General features: G+C 31.0%; 1 protein-coding gene across 6 annotated transcripts in view; it reads right to left on the bottom strand.

The window, feature by feature from the left end:
- Positions 1-23316, bottom strand: part of LOC123268561 (protein dead ringer) — a 73867-nt gene that overhangs the window by 47639 nt on the left and 2912 nt on the right. For 2 of the 6 annotated variants that reach the window (XM_044733737.1, XM_044733738.1), the window contains exons 2-3: positions 4271-4462; positions 3872-4198 (exon numbers count right to left, since the gene is read on the bottom strand). In XM_044733737.1, coding sequence (XP_044589672.1) covers positions 3872-4198; positions 4271-4462 — 519 coding nt within the window. Of the gene's footprint in view, positions 1-3871; positions 4199-4270; positions 4463-10208; positions 10302-10352; positions 10425-23316 lie in introns of those variants that run through there. The other 4 variants (XM_044733734.1, XM_044733736.1, XM_044733739.1 and 1 more) reach the window with 4 other exon arrangements.

Below are 23316 nucleotides of genomic sequence, written 5' to 3'. Positions count from 1 at the left end.
TTTGGCGAACAAATCAAAAAATTGCATCAGTTTTTAATTATTTTTTTAAATTAAATTAATATTTATTTTATTAAAAGAAAAATAAATCGAGCTTTACTTTAATATAATTCCCAAATCTTTAATAAAAAAAATTCTAAAACTTAAATATAAAAAATAAAACTTGTTTTTGTAAAACATATACAATATACGAGGGAGTTATTTTAACGATGAACTATATAACGATTGGTAAAATACGAGGTGATAATACTGTAAATGGTAACGTTGAGTAAAAGACGGGATAATATGAAGGGAAATTTAAGTAAAGTACGTTTTAAAACTCCCAGTCAATTTGAAGCATTACAACTATAAGACAGACGTTTACAGCCTCATCCAATTATTGAACTCGTACTTAAATAATATTTGCATCCTTTCATACTCATACATTTATATATTATATATTATTTTTGTACTTAACGAGGACGAAAAGTATTAACAGATACTTTCCGATGAATTTTCAGTATTAAGGGTATTATATGTACAAAGTAATGACGGACTTGTGCGTAATTTGCGGAGCTGGATTATCAGTTTCTCACGTGTAGTGAGAAGTACAATTGGATTGATTTAAACAAATTAATATTGATGTCTGGTGTAAATTATCGGTAGCGGACGCATAAATAATTGAAATAATGACAACGATAGGACAATACCTGGAATAACCGAGGTCAATTCTGTCAAGATATCTATTAGCCTACGGGTTATGAATAAAAGAATAAAATATACTCATTTAAAAGCGGGTGAATTTTTTTTCATTTATTTAAAAGTTGTTCAAGGCGAGACTCTAATTGTCAATTAACAATATTATTTTTAAATTAATTAATTCACGGTAATAATTTACGTCCCACCCTTAAATCATTTATTTGATAGCTCGGCAGTAAAAAATTTAATTTTTCTAATGCAAAAAATGAATTTATCTTTATAATTAATTTTTTTTAAGGAAAATTGCATTCATAAATGTATTTATAAAGACAAATGTACACACATGTGAGTAAAGTAAAGTGAGTGTAAGTCGCTAAGGCGGTCTTGAAGCTCTTGTAGTTGGTGTAGTGGTCAGTGATGCATGTGAAAACAGTGCTTATGTCTTACGATATGAATCAGTGTGAGTGACCAGTAGTATTAACATCGCCGGGTAACCATCACACCCCCTTTGCCGCTACTTCGGTACAGCAATACACACACGTATTATACATACATTGTACATTCATACGTGTAAAATGTGTGTATATATATATACACATACGGGACGCGGAATAGCCGGCAATTTGTGGGTTTACGAGTTATTTCACAATGGCTGCAAAGTATAGTGGTACATCATGCAGTATTACCGGCATTGGTGGATATATCTACGTATATACGTACATATGGATTTACAATGATGGTGTTGGTATATTACTTTGTAGACACAGACACAAATATATTGTCAGCGTCTGTGTTTAATGTACACTATCTACCAACTTTTATTTTATTGCTCGGAGAAAAATATATAATTTTTAGTGGTGGTGTAGATGGATAAGAGGTTCATATCCCAGCCCACGGCTCAACCTGGTACCCTATTTCAAGACAATAACCAACTGACCATAAACCTGTCTAAGGTGTACTCCTTTTTACTTTTAAGTATACTTCTACTTCTACTTCTACTTCTACTTCTACTTGAGTTTGTTTGGTGCTGGGTCTAGAGCTTGCTTTTACCTCAAAACTCTACTCCCGGGCCAGAGATAACCCATCAGATCAATCCGGTGATCTTGTAGTCGATGATTAACCAACAACCCTACGACTATAATGTATTTAGATGTCTACTTGATAACTATCTAGCTACTGAAAAATACTAATATCTTCTTTATACTCATGGTACAGGAAAATATTTAAAATTTTATTAAGTGTAAATTTGAATTTTTTAATATTCCTTGGTAAAAGATAAAAAAATTTTATTCTTTGATATTTTATATGATAAAATGGGTTTTTATGATTAAATTTGATATCGTTGGAAAAGTCTTGACCTGGAGTTGTTCCTTTTCATGATTTCATATCATTCCTTGCGTTAGTTAATTTATAATGATAAGTATTTAGGCTGGATTCGAAAATTCTCTATCTTTAGATACATAATTGAAAAATGACCTTGTATCTCTAGAACTATTGACATTTTTAAAGATATAAGCTCATCCCGATGTTACACTCATCAAGACCTTTCATTTGAGTACCCACATCAATTTTTCATATATTTTATATATTTATATATATATATGTAGATATGAAAAATATATCAAAATTGCATGTGGGTACTCAAATGAAAGCTCTTCATGAGTGTAACATCGAGGTGAGCTTATATCTTTAAAAATATTAATAATCAAGAAATGACCTTCTATTTTATGAACTATTGATATTTTTAAAGATATAAGCTCATCCCGATGTTACACTCATCAAGACCTTTCATTTGAGTACCCACATCAATTTTTCATATATATATATATATATATATATATATATATATATATATATATATATATATGAAAAATATATCAAAAATGCATGTGGGTACTCAAATGAAAGCTCTTAATGAGTGTAACATCGGGATGAGCTTATATATTTAAAAATCTCAATAGTTAAGATAGCAAAGTGCAATTCAACAAAATTCATTATTTAATAGAGCAAAATTTTATTTATTTATAGTTCACAAGTCACGGCAGTTAAATATTATAGTTAAAAAAATTTTTTGTGACGGAGAAAAATTAATTAAAATTAATAAATAAATGATTTTAACCAGCAACAAATACTACCTAAAAAATAAAAAGATTGAGATTAAACCAACCTAAAATGAGTAGGTACAGCGTAAAGACAGTAAATAACGAAAAGATTAAAGAGCGAGCGCGTAAGTAGTACGCCTCCGCAGAATGATGGATGCGATGCGGGAGACGCAACAGCTCCGAGTAGGTCGAGCTTTTCATTTCCATCCATCTCTTTCCTCTTTTGACCTCCCTCTTTATCATCATCAGGCTCATTCTCTCCTCAGTTCATGATGTCTCATCAGTTTCAAACCGTTATTACTCTTTCTCAGTTTTGGTTCTTCCATTACAGACCACAGACTCTAGAGCGAGCGATTCGATCAATTTGTAGCCAGGAATTTTCAGTAAACCCAAAATAATTATAACTCCCTTTATTCCAACTGTCTGTACTTTATTGTGTATTTAAATAATGAAATTTAATATGCTACTTAATTTTAATAGTTTCATTTGAAAACAATAAAAATGCCAATCTAAATGTTAATCCAATACCACACCCCCGGTGTCGACAAAAAGCTAAAATGCACCCGCCGCTTATGCCCAAGTAAAGGCGGGATACGAGTAGAGGGTTACGATCCGCCGGACAAAAAGTGTTAACAAGGCCAAGATCCTCATGGTCAATTCTCCTATATTATATCCTCTATCCTCCGGTTGTGCCACACACATTTATCTATATATATACAGCTATAGATATATATATGTTTTTTAAAGATACATCAGTCGCAGTGACTTGCTTACGAACTTACAACCCTATCCGACGAGCAGAGCGTGGCAATTATCTCGCTCTCGGTGTAAAAATAATAATTAACTGCCATTCATTACATTAATTAAAAATATCCAACACGTTAAGACACTTAATTGCTCATTTTATACCTCCACATGTTTTTAAATAATAAATACTAAAGACTGAGCCCATTTTTTACCCTAACCCCTCCTCTCATTCCTTTTAAATATTCAACACAAATATTATATCACTTGTTTCAAAAAATTAACGAGTAATTAAAATAAATTAAAAATAATAATAATAAAAAAATATTAAAAATTGAAACGATACTTGCCTGACGCACCTGTTTGAACTGCTCTTCGAAGCTCCAGCTGGAGGGCTGCTGGCCCGAGTTCGCGGAGTTGTTATTGTTCATGTTTGATTGCCCGTTGTCTCGCGGGTCATTGTTATTGCGAGATGAGCTCTGAGACGACTCGCTCGAGTGAGAGCTGGCTGAAGAAACGAGAGCGTTTCCAGCAGCCGCGTCGCGGTTTTGTCCAGGGTTCAAGTGTTGGAGCTGAAGAAACGGGGCGGGAAACGGAAATCCAGGGTACCCGTTAGTCATAGCCGCGTGAATAGCGTCTAAATTTGACTTTGAGTTCATCATGTCAACTTCAGACGGCTGAAAATTTTATTCAATTTTTTTATCAGTGCATAAATCATAATTTATTTCATTGTTGATTACAAAACTTACCTCTTGTTTGAGTTTGCTGAGGAAATGTGGGTTCAGAAAATTGCCGATGTGTGAGGGCACTGGAAGAGGAGCACCGCCAATGTTTCCAGATGTGTTTTCAGATAAGTGAGTATTGTTCTGGAGAGGCTGTTGTGGTAATTCTTCTCCACTTTCCTCATCCTGGTCTGGGTCCGATTCTTCCTCCTGATGTGACTGAAATTAAAAATTAAAAAATCATTCATAGTCTTTTTACAAAGATAATATTATTATGTTAAATTGATTGAAAAAATGATTAATTTTTGATTACTACTGTCTTTAATTGTTTATTAAAGATTAATGTATTATAATTGAGATATTTATTTTTAGTTTTTGTGTTTTGGATTAATTAATTAAATTTATTAGTCAATTTTTAATTTTTTTTTTTTTTACTTTTCAAACTTAAAATTCAACGAAAAAATTAAAAAAATTTTTTTTTAATTATTTAAACTGTTATATTTTTATAAATTTTTAGATTATTGCAATAAAAATGTTTAAAGACTCAATTTTGGTCGATTTTAATCGACTTTAATTATCATATTAAAAATTTAACACTAAATTTTGAGTTACAGGACAAATGTATAAACAAACATAAATATAAATCTATGAATTAAGATCAAGCAGGTCTGTGGTGACCACCCATGAAATAATGAATACGATATGTCGAGCACGTGGAACAATATTTACCTATTGGAGCAAGATGGATCCTATTCAAACTCCACGACAGGTTTCAGCAATATAATAATCTACCATAATATTCCAACAAAAAGATCAAATGGATCAATTTTAACCGAGCAGACTAGACTTTGACCGACGACAAAATTTATTGACCGATATGCAAACAAAATTTTAAAACAGAATGACTAATAAAAATATCGGGCCAATGTTTGTCTGATTAAAAGCGCGCTGAATAATTCTATTTGGAATTTAGACTGTTGAACGCTCATGTATACTCGTGTAACACACATCCGTACAACACAGAGATGCTCAAAAGGACCAGCTCAGAATCTGGCTGCAGATGACCAGGTAAAAGCGTGTCACCTTCAGCAAACAAATGGGCGCGGCAGGTCTCGATGCTTGAGGAAAAAATCGAAAAAATCACACCCACATCAAAATAGGCACACCTGAATCCATACATTTCAATCTTAATTCTTTTTATTTTTTTTCGAGAGATTTAAGACGGTCTAATTTTTGTAAATTTTCTAGCGCAAAAAATATTTGTCAAGAGAAACAAAATGACAGTGATTAATTGAGATTCAAAAATAAAATTTTAAGGTGAAAAAAGTAAGTTAATATTAACAACAATAAACAAATTGTTTATTTTATTTTAGTGTTAATTTTATTTCAGATACTATATAATACTTTTACGACCCGAGGTGTCGAAAAGTCAGTGACATACATCAACTCTAGTCACGGCAGTTGACTTATGACAGAGCTACACTTAATATTTACTACTACTACACGCGCTAAGCTACAACTAGTGTGAGAACCAGTTACAGTAAGAATAAACCCAGTGTACAGTACCAGTACATGATACAAAATAGAGAATAAAGAAGTTAAGATGCGAGTTACTTTACATTTCAGTACATACAAGTCGAGTTGAGTGTTATGCGTGTGCTGCAGAGAGATGTATAGTAAGAGTAAGAGTATCGTATGATTGCGAGGAACATTATCATTTTCACAGAGAGCTCTACTACTTGACAGCCAGACGACACACGATATTGTTACACGGATTTCAGTCAAACATTTAGAGCTTAGGGCTTATGAAAATTTCTCTCTGTTTTTATATTTATATTTATGTTTGTGCATTAATGCTTCAACTATAATAAGGATAACGAGAGAGACAATGACTAAATTTAGCAAGAGATTCAGTAGCGAGTTTGTATACCTTTTGGATAACGTGGCGAACGCGATAATCCGAGAGACAAGATTTATAACCGCGGGTGGATCTCACTCGTACATCAGCCTTACGTCTGTTGCAACAAATGTGTTTATAGTTTGTAGTCTTAGCTTATAAATCCTTGGAATAGTTTTATCATTCATCTTGTTATTATTATTTTATTTATTTTTGATGATTTATAAGAAGACAATCACAAATTAATCATCTAATTAATTTGTAATTATATTAAAATATTGAAAAAAAAAATTATTAAATAAAATTGTATTATTTTAAAAAATAATAATTAATATTGATGGATAAATAAATGTTTTAGTAATAAGTAAAATCAACAGATTAAGTGTAAATTGCGTTAGCGGAGTTGTTGCGGGATTCACCCACGCATTCACTGCGTGAGATTTTTTGCGGGTGTCCTTATGACAAACTGCAGAGGGAAGTACGCACGCGCCTGCACAGAGGGGTGCCAAAGTCAAGCTAGTCGCAACAATTCACTCGTATTATTTATTTATAAACACAATTAATAATATTTAAATTGATTTTATTTTTTTCTATATATTAAATAAAAGAAAATAATTTTATTTCAATTGTAAATTTTTTTCCAAGAATATTAAAATTATTATGTAATAGGTACACATTTATGATAGCATTATATTATATTTTATAGCGAAGATAGACGTTATCACCTGTTAAATTCATATTTGTATTAGTATTTGAAATTTAATCAGAAAATTAACTGTCTTTCTGTACAATGTGGCTTCAACTACTGGCGTAATTACAATGACATTATTATTGATGATATCGCTTTCAGAATAATAATGATAACCAATTATGCTATTTAAATTTATATAACCGGTGAAATATATATATATATTCATGTAATAATGTACTGACTTAATCGCAATTGAATGTTAAATGCTCGGTATCTTCGGCCATGAATTTTTTTCTTTTCGTTATACTTTATTTATAATATTCACTAGACTAGAATATTTTATTTTTATAATATTTGAAATTGTTATTATGCGGGTATTGTTCAATAAAAATTCCATTTGATAGATTAGCTGTAATAAAATGGAACAATATAAAATACGGTGCAATTAAAAAAATTATAAAACCGTTGTTTATTGGATAATAATCCATAAAATGACTCTTTTTTTTTTATATTCTCGGAGAATAAGATTGGAACAATGAATCATTTATATTTATGTATTTTTAATATAAAGGAGACCACGATGTCGTAAAAATTAAAATATTTATCTAATTTTATTTGCAATATTTAAATTATTTTTTATAAATGATTAAAATTGTTATAAAGAATTTTTTTAAATGATTAAAAAAATATAAACTCAATAATTATAAATGTGTCGAAAAAAATTTTTTTTCAATAGAAGTAAATTTATTTTTCAGTGAATTAAAATGAAAATTTAAAATTGAACAAACAAAGGAAGGAATAAAAAAATTAGCGAGGGCGAGGCATCACAATAAATGGTTCGTACATTTTATCTGAACATAATAAAACGAAAGCATATAAGTACGTACAAGAGTTCGTCGAGAACCCCTGCAGAGTTCCCACGTAGACATCACAGCTTCATCTTATCCCGCGTCCTCGCTTATAAATAAATATATAAATACAAATATAAACACGAGTAATACATCGATCGTCATTCTATATAGAAATTCAGTGTACAGTACCATTATAAAATACTTTTAATACCGATGATAAACTGTCCCGATAAAAATCATCCATACAAATCACCCGAATCAGATCCACGATTGCTTAAATATAATATCCGCGTGATTAATCACCCCTCAATACGATACAGACTGAGGTCACTATTTTTTTTCCCCACGACCTATCAATCAAACATTTTATCATTTTCATTATACTATACATATATTATCATATCCGGTCCCACACATGCAGACAATTTTAATTTTTAATATCTCTTTTTCTATCATATGTAATTTTATTTATAACTTATACGAATCGTGTAAAATATAAATCGAGGCTTGGGGTGAAAATTAAACTGGAGTAAAGGAGAAAGATGTTTGGCTCCGCCAGATTTAATTAATGACCCGCCGAGTTTGATCTGCCGCTACAAAGCCACCCATAATAACAATGATAATAATAATTGTAGCAATAATAACAGTAACAACCTTTTCTGTGACATATACACATGCATTAATATAAATGTATACCGTCCCATTACATTCGTATCGCATCTTTTAAAATCAACGCACACACACACGACCTACAACATAATAACAAACATATAAATATATAAATTTGGGTTATTTCTGTCCTACACTCGTACATATATGTTAGTGTAGGGTCGGTCTGCCCTCGCTGCACCGATTTCTCAATTTTATTTTATACGTTTAATATTATTTCGTAGCCAGACCCAATAAGAACAAATCGGGGACGATCGCGATAATTTACGGAGCCGGAATGTCACTTTCGGTAGTATAAATATTTTTATATGCAGCTAATGCAAAACAAGGAGTTAAGTTTGATTTTTTATAGAAAACAGGGATGACCTGGCTTGACATTACATGGACTTTTTAAATCCGCAAACACTATATGGGGATTTGTGAGTCACATTTACTATGACTTCTTTTGTGAGTTGTGTTGTCGAGCAGTGAGTAGTTGACAGTTTAGTTGGGCTCCTTTCATTATTCACTATATACTTGCTTGTACTTATACCTATAGGACGAGTATAAACTTGGGCCAATTCAAAATAAAAAAGATACAATTTTCTTGTTCTTGTTAATATTTTGTCTCTTACTAATGAGTTGTACTCTAACACGAATTATTGCGAGTGTATATTTTGAACTTGACCCACTTATAAATAGACTTAAGTATTTATTGGGTTACTATTAATATTTTTTAGAAATTTTCCGAGGGTTATTTTCAAGTTTTTAATTTTTACGATGATATTAAAGTTTTTCAAGCTGAAACTATTTTTTAAAATTTTTTAAGATTGACTTTTAGTCAGTAAAATTTATAAGCTATAAATAAAAAGAGTAATTAACAAAAGTATCATAATTTAGAAGACAATATTAATAGCGCGGGTGGATGGTAAGATATTGTTAGAACTTTCATTTGGGGCTGACTTGCGCGCTCATACAGTACTTGCAAAGCGGGGGAGAGGTAATAAGAGAAAAGAGATGGAGCTAAGGGAGAGGGGAGACTCTTCTCTCGCTAATGGGGTTTTAATGACGGCCAGCTGTCTGTCTGTCGTTGAGATTTTTCTTCATTAATATGTGTGTATAAATATATGCCTAATAGTCTATGATATTTTGGTCGCTATCAAATAGACGGGATCCGATCTCTGCGCCCCGCGTCATTACAATTACAACAACAATCTCTCGTCTAGGCTTATTTCAGTCTTTGCTCTGTAATTAACAAACTTTCAGATAAATAATCCAAAAAATAATCCAAAAAATAAACCAAAAAATTGAAATTCTAAACTAAAAAATGATTTATTTATTGGGCAATAAAATAGACAAAATTGTAAAGGGTTTAAAAAGGTACTATAGGGTCTTATATTTTACCGAAAAGGGTTTATACTGACCGAGGATTGAAACTAGTTAGTGCAATAAACTGACAGGATTGTAAATGTCCTTAACAGCTGTCAAGAGTGAGACGGAAGAGGATTTAAAGACGTCAAAGCTCCGGGGAGCAAGAGATTTTTCAATTGACGCTTTAAAAAAAAAATTTGGGCTTGTATTGGTTGGGGTCTGTCTCACTATCTTGGAATGCACTTTCCTTTGGGCCTAGTGAGATTTATTTAAGGGACTCGATCAATTTCTTCTAAGAATAAAAAAGTTTTGTTTTCCGAGATAAAATTTTATTCTGCTTATTATGTTAGTTAGATTCGAGGCTTGGGCTTATCTGTTTAGTGGCCGGCGATAAGGAGGGTACAATTCTGTAGTGGATATCCTGATGCGATGATTCATAGTTTTAGTTTGTATCGTTAATATATAATGTATAAATATGTGTGTAATGTGTAATAGAAAAACGATTACGTGATCTATCTTAGATGAGAGTCTTTTCTCGGCCCGCATTTCATCAAGATCCGTCAGAGTCTGATGGACGTGACACATCCTCGGCACAATGAAATCGTCAAATTAAAATAGGCATTTCATGTACGGTTGCCAAAAATTACTTACGCCCACATGGAACATGCTTTCGGTGTGTAGTTCACGAGTGTGTATGGATGTATGTATCAACCGTAGAACCAGCTGAAAAAACAGAGAATCTAGTCTACGTAATGTTGAAATTATTGTCATTTTCATTTTTTATTTTATTTTTAATTGTACACAAAAAAGATTTAGCTCAAAATTATTTTTATCGCGTTGCTCATTACGCGGTTACTGAATTTTTAACCTATCAAATTTTATAATAAAAAATTCTAAAATTTTAGAGCTGAAAAATTTTTTTTCTATCAAAAAAATATAAAATAATTATAGTTAAAGTTATTTTTAATTTTAAAATTACTTAACTTAAGTGATTTGAAATAATTTTCATGTTGTTTAATAAATTTGATGAGCTGTAAACTTTTAAATGAATATATAAAAAGAAAGAAATAAAGTCAGTCATATAAATATGAGTAGGTCTAGTCGGTTTAGACTTAAATGAAAAACCCCAAGAGTGTTTTCTTTGGAAAGCGGAAAAATAAATAAAATTATTTTTATAATAATAATTATTATTATAATGTTGTTTTTAAAATCTCAAATATTTATAAAATATGTTGAGGAAAGAATATGGAAATTTAGTAACGTCATTCTCAAAAGTTAAATGTGTATTTGCGATATCCTTATTTCTGGGGATTTTGGACGGAGATTTATCTTGAACAAGCAATAATCCGTCAAGTACAATCGATTTAGGAGGTCTAGGTCTCAAGACCAATAAAAGAAGACAAGTATAAGTGGAGGAGATGGAGATGGAGACCAACAGGACAGGAAAAATCCTTGTACCTAAGACCTTTCTGAGCATCTGCCGACCATATGATCGCCCGTCTCTCTTTTCCCTCTCGCTTCCAGTTGAACAAAATCTGTGATTCATGCCCAATATTAAATAAATCCCCGGACAGTTTGTATTCTAGCTTGGAAAATTTTTCGAGTAAACTAAATAAATTACTTTTACTGTACATATAACCGGTTCGCTTTGCATTACAATACAAGTTTGAATATAAATAAGAAAAGAAAAACTGATTTAAATCCTGGAAAACTCAATGCTTAATGCAATCCATCCTCAAGTCACATGTCTCAGATCTTGAGTACAGATGTCCCGTCCAACTGACTGACCGCCTCAAGTGTTCAGGTAGTGCGATTTATCCGTAAAAAAAAACAAAATCCATTCTATCGGAAATAGAAAATTTTAGAAAAATGGGAGAGGAAAAACTTGCGTATTCTTGTCTCTCTCTCCATTCTTCGGCACATAAATTTTCACAAAAATTTATTTCCTTCAGCTCGGAGCAAATAGCAGTTTAAATCTAAATTTAGAAATTATACCTGTGAAGATAAAGTAATGAACTTTCCTTTTTCGTCCTTGGAGTAATTTAAAAAAAAAATGTAAACTTTTCCTTAAAAATAAAATAAAATTTTTTTCTGTGTAATAAAAAATAAAAAATAATTTTTGGTTCTCTAAAAGAGGAAATAACCTTGACCTTGAAGAGTGTGTTAAAGGGTGCCACGAGACGCGTGCCTTGGAATCTTCTTCTTGAGCATGCGGTCGCGTGTTTGCCCTTGAGACCAAGCTCATACGCTCATTCGTGTTCTCCTTACTCTACTTAGTACATAATACTGGAATACTTGCAACAATATTTTCATAAAAAGATTTATTCTTCAGTCTCTCGACAAGTATAATCACCGACTTCAGAGTTTATCACTTCACTTGAGCTTCAAGAAAAGGATAAAACAAAACTCTTGGTTTTTTTTTTTTTTCGACTGCGGTTCTGATCCTGCATATATTTCCAATCCAATTGACGATACTGAAGCAGACCGGAAATGTGGTCATGATTTTTATTCAAAAATCCTAAAAAACTAAACCGTGAGAAGAATCAAGCCCTCTCGACAATAGATATAACAATAATAGTACAAGTATAATAAAAATAAGTAAAATAAAAAGGACTTTTTCATTTGAAATGAAGGAGTAGAGCTCCAAAATAACAATAATAAAAAATCTTTAAAAATTTTGTATTATAATAAAGCAAAAAACAGTAGCGAAAAAAATTTTAGCGTGTGTTCAAGGACAGATTGCCCGAACATTATATATTCTCATCTCATTTTGATGATGATACTCGTATGCAAGATCGCGTGTCTCGAATTCGGAAGCCGACGGTGGCTTTTCGGGTCCTACCGACCGACCACCGCTGAATGAATAATCGGTCTAGAGTTCACATGATCACAAGATATATGTATCGTGGATCGGAAACCCCAACTCTAGTTCAGTTATTTACCTTTACCCTGAAACAAAGAGCCAGACTAGACAGTAGAGCTCCAAAATAGATAACTATTAGGTCAGAAGACTTAAAACGCAACCCGCCGATTAAAACCCAGGTTCAAGACAAATAACGCCCCCACCGGCCACTATTAAACATTTATTTAGTTAATAACATAGCCCTTGTCACGACATATTCGCGGCTAGTCGAAAAATTTTTTCAAAATAGCTAACAAAAATTTTTTAAAATCTATAAACTAGTCCTATGACCTTCCCGCGTATTTTTTTCTCTTCGCGGAAGGATCTTCAGTCTAGTTAGTTGCCTTCAGGATTTCGAAGATTTTTCTACGATTTATCGTGTGAATTCTCCATCTAAATTTCGTTCAGCCTTCACATCTCTACATCCTATTTACGGACAAAAATGCGCAGTAGATCTAGAACATTATTATAGACATTTAAAAAAGTTTTCAATCTTATTGTTATTATTCCTTTTTGGTCCGGTAAGTTTTATACTTTTGGCGCCGTTAATCTTTGGAAACTAAATGCTCAAGTCTGGATCCAGCTCCAATACGTCTGATCTTATATCCGAAGTATATAAGATACAAGGTACAGCAAGGATAATGCTATTATATCGAGTGTGTAAGGAATAAGAGCGCTGGTCGGTCGTGTTTGGTTGTTGTTGTTGTTGTTGTTGTTGTTGAAAAGTATAAAGAAAAAATGAAAAATACAATAATAAAGAAAGAAACTTACGGGATAAAGAAGAAAATAACTAAGTTTTTAAATTTAAAGGGAGAGAAAGAGAGCTTGGATGAAAACGGACAGCCTGCATTTGCGAGCGCAATAAACGTATGACGATAATATTTCGAATAATAAATATCGGGATGTAAATCCATTGGCAGAAGTTACGTCTGACATAAATCAACGGGTTTCGCATTGAGAGACCGATCCGTCCTCTATTCGTATATATACACACATCCGTCCATCCATCCAGCCTCCGACGTCACTAATATTACCTTCATTTCTTTCTCTTTATTTTATTTCATTTTTCATTTTTTTTTTTTTTTTTTTTTTTTTTTTTTTTTTTATTATTATAAATGTGTGTATGTGAAGATTATTTGAAACTGTCTGTTCTTACCGAAGATCTCTGTCGTAAACTCGTCAAACCTCGGCTCACATTATGCATTACATTACTTACAGATGTGTTCATATTTTATTTTATTTTATTTTATATACGGCGTTTACTTGAATAATACAATTGTCGCGGCTTTTCTCGACTCTCGGTGACTATGATGGTGTGAAATATATCTCAGGTGATGGTTACGAGAATTACGGATAAACCATCGAACAGACAGGCCGTTAAATTTAATTGCTTTGCCGATATTTTTAATAAATACTTCTAATACGCTTGTCTATACTATTATTTCTATGATTTTATTGTTTCAATATAAAATATATGAAATGTAATTGTAAAAGTTTTGGAGTTGAATAATTATTGACAAGAAATTAACGATCGATAAATTATTTTTAAATGAAAAAAAAAATTACGACTTTAGAGCGTAAAATAAAATATATATGCTGAAAAAATAATTGTACTTTAGTTATTTCAAAGTAATAAAAGTTGTTCTCGCGTTGTTTATTGATAAAAACCCAAGTACTATCATTATCATTAATATCTATAAAGTAGAGATAAAAATATTGGCGTATAATTGCGGGGTTTTTTACCGGAATAATTATTCCATTATAAGACCGAATATAATTTACTTTATTTTTAAATATTTATGCATTATATATTATATATTATACATTATATAGTAAATATATATCGCATGCAAGCCGAGTTAAACCGTTCAAGTATCATCTCGAGAAATTACAGGCTTTTATTTTTTATACATTCAAAATTGCTAATTAATCCAATTATCGAGCACATTGCTTACGAAATAAAAATAATTTATACATCAAACATCAAACTTAAAATCTCCTTTATATTATCATCTTATATTTATACCTTACTATACATATCCCTCATTATGTTCTTTAGAATTTTGGGAATTTTCACGCCGTCACGCGATCTCCTTATTCGTGGAATTATTTCTGTATACATTTATTATTTATTTTTATTATCTTCCTATATTAAAACCTAAATTCCGATAAATAAATTTAAACTCAAACTTTCACTTGAATTTATCGTAATTTTCAAAATTTTATTGCAATTATAATAATAATAATAATTAAATAACAACGAGTGTGTGACGATATTAAATTAACTATGACGTAGTTTATGGGATAAATGATTAACGGAAGTTGGAGGTACTCTAGCTCAAGTAGATGCTAAAAGCGCGTGACATACCTATATATATAATACTAGACTACATATGCGTATTATATACATATATATATATATATTGAGCTTGGGCTGGAAAACGACGCACGTGCCAAATGCTTGTCGTATAATTCGTGTACTCGACTATTATATATATGTACATGTATATAGACAACAAGTGTGAGCGTGTGAGTGTGTATGTGAGGGCGCCGAGTCGACTAGTATGTACGAAAGCATTACATATGTGTATACAAAGGTATTAGGTTTATATAAATGCGGACGCATTTACTACACGGTTGGATTCCGACTTGGACGCCTGGATAATTGCCCAGGACGTTCGACGAATTTATGATCGACTATTAATCACCTTAGAGAATCGATTAACGTTACTTTGCCGCGACAACACACAGTAGCACCTTTAACTTCACTGTAAACTAAATGTCGGTACAATACTCAATCGATTCATCGCTAATGCTCACAATCTGCATATTTATTTTTTTTTTTTCACGTCATTTATTCGTTAAATTTTAAAATTTTCAACAATAATAATTATTATCTCAAAATTAGATTAAAAAAAATTAATTTTTCCTTATCATTTTTACCGACAATAATTAACATAAGTAATTAAAATATGAATATATTAAAATAAAAAATAAACTAAATGAATGTGTGAATCGAATTTTCAATTAAAGTTTGACGCACGCCGTGACAAAATGGGCCTTCATTACGATGCTATAATTTTTATTACCAAGCGCGCAGTATTTTAAATTTTTTATTGTTATTTTTCGAGCGATACAGGTGAGAGGCAAAGTGCTCGCAAAAAGCCCGCTCTCTAATATAAATTCGTACACAAAACAACAATGCCCCTTCCCTTTTGCCCGGCGTTTAATCGTATCAAAAGCGCCGCTCACCCTTTACTTGCAAGTAGCCTTCCAAAAAATAACCACCTCCATATAATATGCCTACGAGTGAATATATATACGACCACTAAAGGTGTGGGTGGTCCTCGCTTTCTCCATCTCTACAAACATTATTAATAATTATTGACTATTAACTATTAACCGTAAATTTTTAATTATTTAAATTAATTAGCTTCTTAAATTCGCAAATAAAAAATAAAATGAATATTTTAAATGAAATAAAAAAAATAAGTTGATGTCAGTGAGTACACGCGACCTCGTCCACTCAATTCATGCAGACGCCTTGTCTTGCGTGATCTTTTATAAATTATAATACATTATTTATTATTTTTATATATATAAAAATTTTGTATAAACTACAATACCTATTTTCCTTATTGTGCGTCTACATTAAGTACCGAGCAATCATCAACATAAAAAAAGAAAAAAAAAAAAAAAAAGAAAAAAAAAAAAAAACTAAATAAATAAATAATAATATTGCATGTTCTAGTTAACATTAAACGCATTGATAACGTATTATATTAAAATATAAAAATTTTTTTTCCACAAGAAAATATTTAATCGTTTTATACTTCTCACGTGAAACTCTAAGCATATATTTTTAAAGTATAATTCTCTTGTAATTAAGTTATTTAATTAATATACTGAATTTAATTAAAATGAAAATAAGAATAGCTAATAACTGATTCAACAAAACTATTGCACTGGAGAGTCTTCGCGTATTTCTATACTTTTTTTAATAATATAATACAATATAAAATCACGCAAGTAATGTAATGATTGAATATTATAAGCTCGAGGGGTAATAATAATATCAAATGCGTATACGAGACGATGTCGTACGGATTCTGTTAGTAATATGGTAGGAACCCCTTCGCCTGCATATTATCCGATACCAATAATGCGACTAATCAAGTTACTGGAACCCTCAAGTCGATATTTAATAACATCATCGTCTTGACGATTGCTCGCAAATATTTAAGGTTTAATATTATATTTTTAAAAAATAACAAAGTTAAAAAAATAATTAAAAATAAAAAAATATAAATATTTTTAAGTTGATGTGTAGACCGAAGAATTCGGCTATTAAAATTTCAAACCCGAAGAACAGACTATAAAATTCGTCTGGCCCCGTGTTGTCTGCTTAGAGTTTATATGCATTAACTGTTGTATTATTATATGGGCTAGGGGATAAGGCCAGTCGGTTCGTGGGCTACAGGTGTCGGCGAATATTCTATTTTCGCTTTCGATCTTTCAAAAATCGAAACGTCAATTTTTTTTTTCTCCATTGTAAATTATAATAATTATTACTATGATAATAATTAAAGAACTGATGGTATCTCGAGAAAATCTTCAGATGATACATGTTCTTATTATATAGGGGCAAAAGTGTATAAGTATATAGGATTGGACGTTTATATACCGGTGCGATGTCTATAACCTTTGGAAATACGAGACGCGTTTACGAGCGAATGCAGTCTCTTGGTCAGTACCTCCATGTATCATATAATATTGAGAACAGACTACAAGCTTACGTTTGGTCACTCGTCTTATTTTTAGCCTTAAGCTTCTTTTGTTGTTATAATGAAAATTTTCAATTTTTACTTTAAAAAATAATATTTTAATTATTATATTTTCAGTACACGTGTAAAATGAAAATTATCAATATTTATTTAAATTTTGTGTCGGGAAATAATGATTGATTATAAAAAGGCGAATTTATCACGCGGTTACGTACTTTTGAATTAAATATTTATAGATGTATGAATATAAATATAAATATAAATGGATATGAAACCAATACAATATTACAATATTGGTATGTATCCATAGGATTGTAACTTAAGCAAGTAATAATCTCCTTCCGGACGAGAACGCATTGAGAGGTGGTCATTAAATTAATAATTTGTGGTCAGGTAAGCTATTGTAAAATCCGCTGCAATCATTATAATATTCAACATTTTATTATCGGGTATGTGTACAGCGCATACTAATTTACTGCTAATTGTCTATTCCAGTGTGACAATGATGTCTCTGTAAGCTTGTAATCATTCTTGATGTTAATACTTTAATACTAAATTTTTATTATTATTTATACACCGTTTCTGATTTTTAAAATCTCAGCTTATAGCCTTTCAATATCTCACCTTTATTAACTAACATTATTATTAACTCATCAATAGTTGCAAATAATCTTCCATTATATTTTCTCTCAATTAATAATTATTTTCAATAACTCACGATTATTTATTTCTATCCTGCTTAGCGTTTGAATTATTTGAGCTATAAAATGTACTGACATTTTATTTTATTCCTATAATTATTTAATTACAAACCTGATTTTTTTATAAAAGTAATTATTTATTACTGAGACTTGTTATTAATCGGTATAAAACAAATTTTATTTTATGAAAGTTTTCTTGATATTCATTTCGTAACGCATTCCAGTTTATTTATTATTATTATTTATTTATTTATTATCTACGACATTATTTTTTTTTGCTCAATGTCACGACGCGAACACTTTTATACTTCTAAAATTTAGTCCTTTTATTAAATTTCAGGTAGACTCATAAATTTACTTTACGATTTTCTTTTGTACCGGAAATACCGTTTTAAATTTTAAAAATAAAAATTCTACTAAATATTTAAGTATTACAATTAAATGGCAATTTTTAAGAAAAATATTCCTTTAAATTATAAATTATAATTTTATCTTTTGAAAATTTAAAAAATAAAAAATTAACATATTTTTGTTATTTTATCAAAACAATGAGTCAAATAAATTTATAAAAAAGATTTATCGCTCAGACTAGAATGTTATATATATATATATATGTATATATCTATTAAAAATAAAACATGCATAGTAGATTATTATCTGACAAAAATGACGTTTAAAGTTTTTAAAGTGACCTTTGATTGTCAATCACAATCTCACACTTAAACTTAACTCATATAATATATAAGTAATGTTGTCACTCTATGACTAATTACTTATACAGACTAGAAATTATTAAGAAAATATATTAATATAAAATAAAGTATATTGAGTCATAATTCATACACATCACCCGTCACTGACTATAAATAATGGACATCTCGGTAAATATTGCTAAAATTTATTATTTTTTTATTGACGTATAAATAACATTCAATAAATAATTCAATGAAAGTAAGAATGAAAAATAAAATTTTATTTAAACTGAGTGTCACTGGCTGAAAGATGAGATAGCAAGGGGTGGTAAAGCACGTGCCGACCGTATGTTTCCGATCGCTCCAAGATTTTTCTTTCCCTAGCTAATACTTATACTTTTACTCCGTCATGGTATATACCATAGGACAACCTTATAATAAAAATAGTTATAATACATGTACCAGAAAAATCTCAGCTGCATTTAATAAATTTATTTATATCCCCGAGAGTCAGGAAGTTGAAAAAATTTCCATCTCCAAGTAAAACTTCCATCAAAATTAATTAAAATAATTGTCGAATTTAAAAAACAATTTTTTAACTGCTCGTCAGTTAATCTCAATATCTATGTATATTTTAGCATATGCAAATGTAAATTTATATAATTACAACTAATAAACAGCACAGATATACAATCGGAAAAAAATAATTCGTGTATTGAGGTTACTGGTTACCGGCATAAAGTGGAAATAATTCGCCGGTTTCTCAGTTCTTGCAGCCGAGCCGGGTAAAAAATAAACCGAGCGAGTTACAAGTCCGAAAGAAAGAGAGAGAATCGATGGTAGACCCCTGAGAGGACAAGAGAGCGTATTAATAGTTTTCAGAGGATATTATAAGCCTTGGCGTTGGATCGTAAAAAAATAATTGCGCCGATTGCAACAACGTTATCTAGGTACACCGGTGAGGATAATGATACGTCCAATGTATAGCTGTTACAGCTGTCGACGTACTTGTGCATCCATTTCGTTATATGTGTACATGTATCAATGTATTGAGCACATATATTTACATACACATGGACAAGCCGAGTGTGTGTGCTTGCAAAAAATAAATAAAGTTAAGTGAAGTAAAGGTTTATGCGCATGATACACGACAGTACATTGAACGTACGGGTTATCTTCACATGTACGGTCTATACATTTATTATGTTGGTGCATTAAAATTTTATTGTAAAAATAATCCGTAAAATTATAAAACAATAAACTATTGCTCCGTTATTTTTTTTTTTTTTCCATAATTATTTTGTCCGAAAATTTTTTTTGATTCAATTACCTGATATTTGTATATTTATTATTATTATTATTATTATTATTATTATTATAAATATTTTCCCACAAAGAAATGCCTGAGATGGTAAACACTTCTGTGAAATTCAACAGGAAGTAAAAGAGCAAGGGGGTTGTCAGAAAAACTAATATAAACGTTTTGGGTTGTATTTTTCGGTTTTAGATTTTTCCGATGATCTTTGGAGAGTGGCCGGGACTGGAGACCGCAAGCATATCTGGAAAATGGAGAGCCTAAGCCGATTTAAAATACAAATAAAAATTTCCTCCTGTATAATAGACTTGCTCGGTGGATTTTGAGATGAGACATTTTTCAGTTATTATATCCCTGCCCTTCTTCTATTTCCTTCTTCTATTCCTATTATATTGTTATTATTTCATCAAGGTTGAGTGGTTTCCGGATAGGACAGAAGAGTTCTCGGAAAATCTGAGCGATCCTTTGCGGAACTTTGATAAAAAAGAAGAATATTGAATAGAAGCGATATAATATGTATTCGAATTCGGAGAAACGTCGATGTGTCGATGACCCGGCGACCCGCGAGCACTTGAGCTTTGGTACGAGTTTTAAGACTCTGGCTCATCGTCGAGCAAGTCAAACCGAACGGACAGGTATTAAGGAGGATGGGAGAAATTAAAGATCTTTAAACATAATATAATAATGTGTAGTGGTGGAGGAGGAAGAAAAATAACTACAGTCAACGCTCTCTGTATTTGACTCGCCCGTACAGGACCATTCTCTGTATTTGACTCGTCCTTATCCATAAGAGCTGTGTAAAATCGTCAAATACAGAGAGCGTCGACTGTAAACAGTGGATAGCCAGAGTAAAGCGAGTAAAGTTAATAAGTCAACAAGGGCCGGTCGTGCAAACGTCTCTCTTCGGTTTAGTTGATAATGTCTCGTCTCCCATACGGGCCAGGTCTCTTCTGCCTGTGCCTCAACCTCTGCCTCGTCTTCTTGATATTCTTGGTTAGGTTGTTTGCACGAGTTCGAAGAAACCCGTTTCATCTTTTCACCGGAGCAACTGGCCATCACGCCAGTTTACTTAGGACACGATATAACCACGACAGTACCAACACAAGAGTTGAGAAACCCATGCCTCAAATTAAATATTCAACCTTAAGTACTTATATATACACGCATATACCTATATCCAGACTTTTGTATTAATATTAATAATCGACCATTTCGTCTCGATTCCATTAGCCATCTTTACATTACACACCTCTGATTTTATTTGCCCTCAAGTCTAAAAAAAAATTTATTTTTTAATAATTATTTCAAATGATTTCTTTAAAAAAAAATTGAAATTTTTTAATACTGCTGCATTTATTTTTTTAACTTAAATAAATAATCTGATTTTTTTTTCTTATAGATTTTTTGTTAATAAATTTTCTATATCTAAATCAAATTAGAGTAAACAAAAATTTATTTTTTAATAATTCATTCAGAAGATTTCTTTAAAAAAAAAAATAAAATTTATTTGACGCAAAATGTTTTTAATACTGCTCCATTTTTTTTTATTACTAAAGTAAATAATCTGATTTTTTTTTTTCTTATAAATTTATTTTTAATAAATTTTCTACGTCTAAATTAAATTATTTTATTAATTTAGAGTGTAAAAAAATTTATTTTTTAATAATTGATTCAAAAAATTTCTGAAAAAATTTTTTTTTCATTAATTTATAGCATAAAAAAAATGTTCTTTCTTATATAAATTAAATTAAAAAAATTTAAGAATTGTAAATTATTATTTAAAAATAGAGCAGCTAAACTTTTCAATAGTAATCATTTGAAAAACATTTATTTATCATCAATTAAATTTTCCTTTGAATAAAGAAGGCGGCGATGAGTTGAATTTTAAAAAACACCGATAAATCGGCAGAACATCAGCGACACGTTAACGAGGACTGGCTCGTGCCGAGGGTCTATTATACATTATATATAAATATATATGTATAGGTGTAGACGTCTCTGTTCATATACCTGGAGGTTTGAATTTTATTTGACGCAGTCTACACGTCGGCGACTCATTTTTTCCGGGGCCAGGTTTCGAATGAGTAAATAAAGGAAAGATTTGAAGAATGGAGAAAAGGAAGAATGAACCGGGAACGACCACCGCGCATTGGCGGTAGCTGCTTTTATTTATAAGCCCCAGTGGTATAAGCAAGCGGGGTACCTTTTTCCAGGCAGGGGTGCGAGCCAATTGGGTCGCTAACCATCCGAGTTCCCCACTTGACTTGAGGACGACAACAAACAGAACTTTTTCTCCTACACTACAAACTCCTGCTCCAAATATAACAACAATAGTAATAATAAGAGTAACAATAACATTTCTTCACTGTTCTCATTGTCGCTTTCTAATTTAATTATTAATCAAAATTAAACTAAGAATTATTAAAAATGTCGGAAAAATTGGAGCGACTTTAGCCGCCTCTAATGTAAATCTTTCGGTGCGTTAAATAACACTAAAGATAATTACGCTCTGGGACCATAAATAATATTTTTTAAAAAGTATAAATGTTTAAAAAATTTATAGTGACATTTAAATCTGATTAACTGGAAAAGCAAAAAGTTGAAATGAAAAAAAATAATTGGCATTTTTTATTGCTCAGATAAAAATCTGTATAAGCAGTGTAAGTGTATGTAAGGTATTGAATGAGATTGCGCACTTTACTTGTATACTGCAAGTAGAGAAATATATAAAAGTGGGCGTGATGGCTACAAAGCCTTTGGAGCCAATCCCGAAGCTCACGGTTACTTTTTTATTCAGCTCCCACCAGAACGTGATCCCCTACCGCGATGAATCTACATGCATGCAGACCTCTGTATGTCTATATATTTATATATCTATACATACATAGATATATGTATGTTACATCTATGTCTGTACGTTTACGACCCTCCGGCGATATCATCCAGAGAGCTGGATAAGGATCTCACTCAGCGACACAATGACCGCCGGTTTTATAGCCGCCTACGCGAATGAAACGCGACTATTCGCGGATTTTATAAAACTTATAAAATATTCTTTTTTTTTATTTTTTATTTTTTATTTTTATTTTATATGAATTCAATTTTGGAGGAAGCTCAATTTAATTATTTAAAATAAAAAAAATCTATTATCCCTAAACTAAATATGAATTCGATGCAGGTGAGCAATTTGCAAATGTGAACCGGAGAACAAAAGATGGATA

This window comes from Cotesia glomerata, linkage group LG7 (genome assembly GCF_020080835.1).
Source record: "Cotesia glomerata isolate CgM1 linkage group LG7, MPM_Cglom_v2.3, whole genome shotgun sequence".
In the NCBI taxonomy this organism is placed as follows: Eukaryota; Metazoa; Arthropoda; class Insecta; order Hymenoptera; family Braconidae; genus Cotesia; species Cotesia glomerata.
This window is presented reverse-complemented; position numbering and strand designations above follow the sequence as displayed.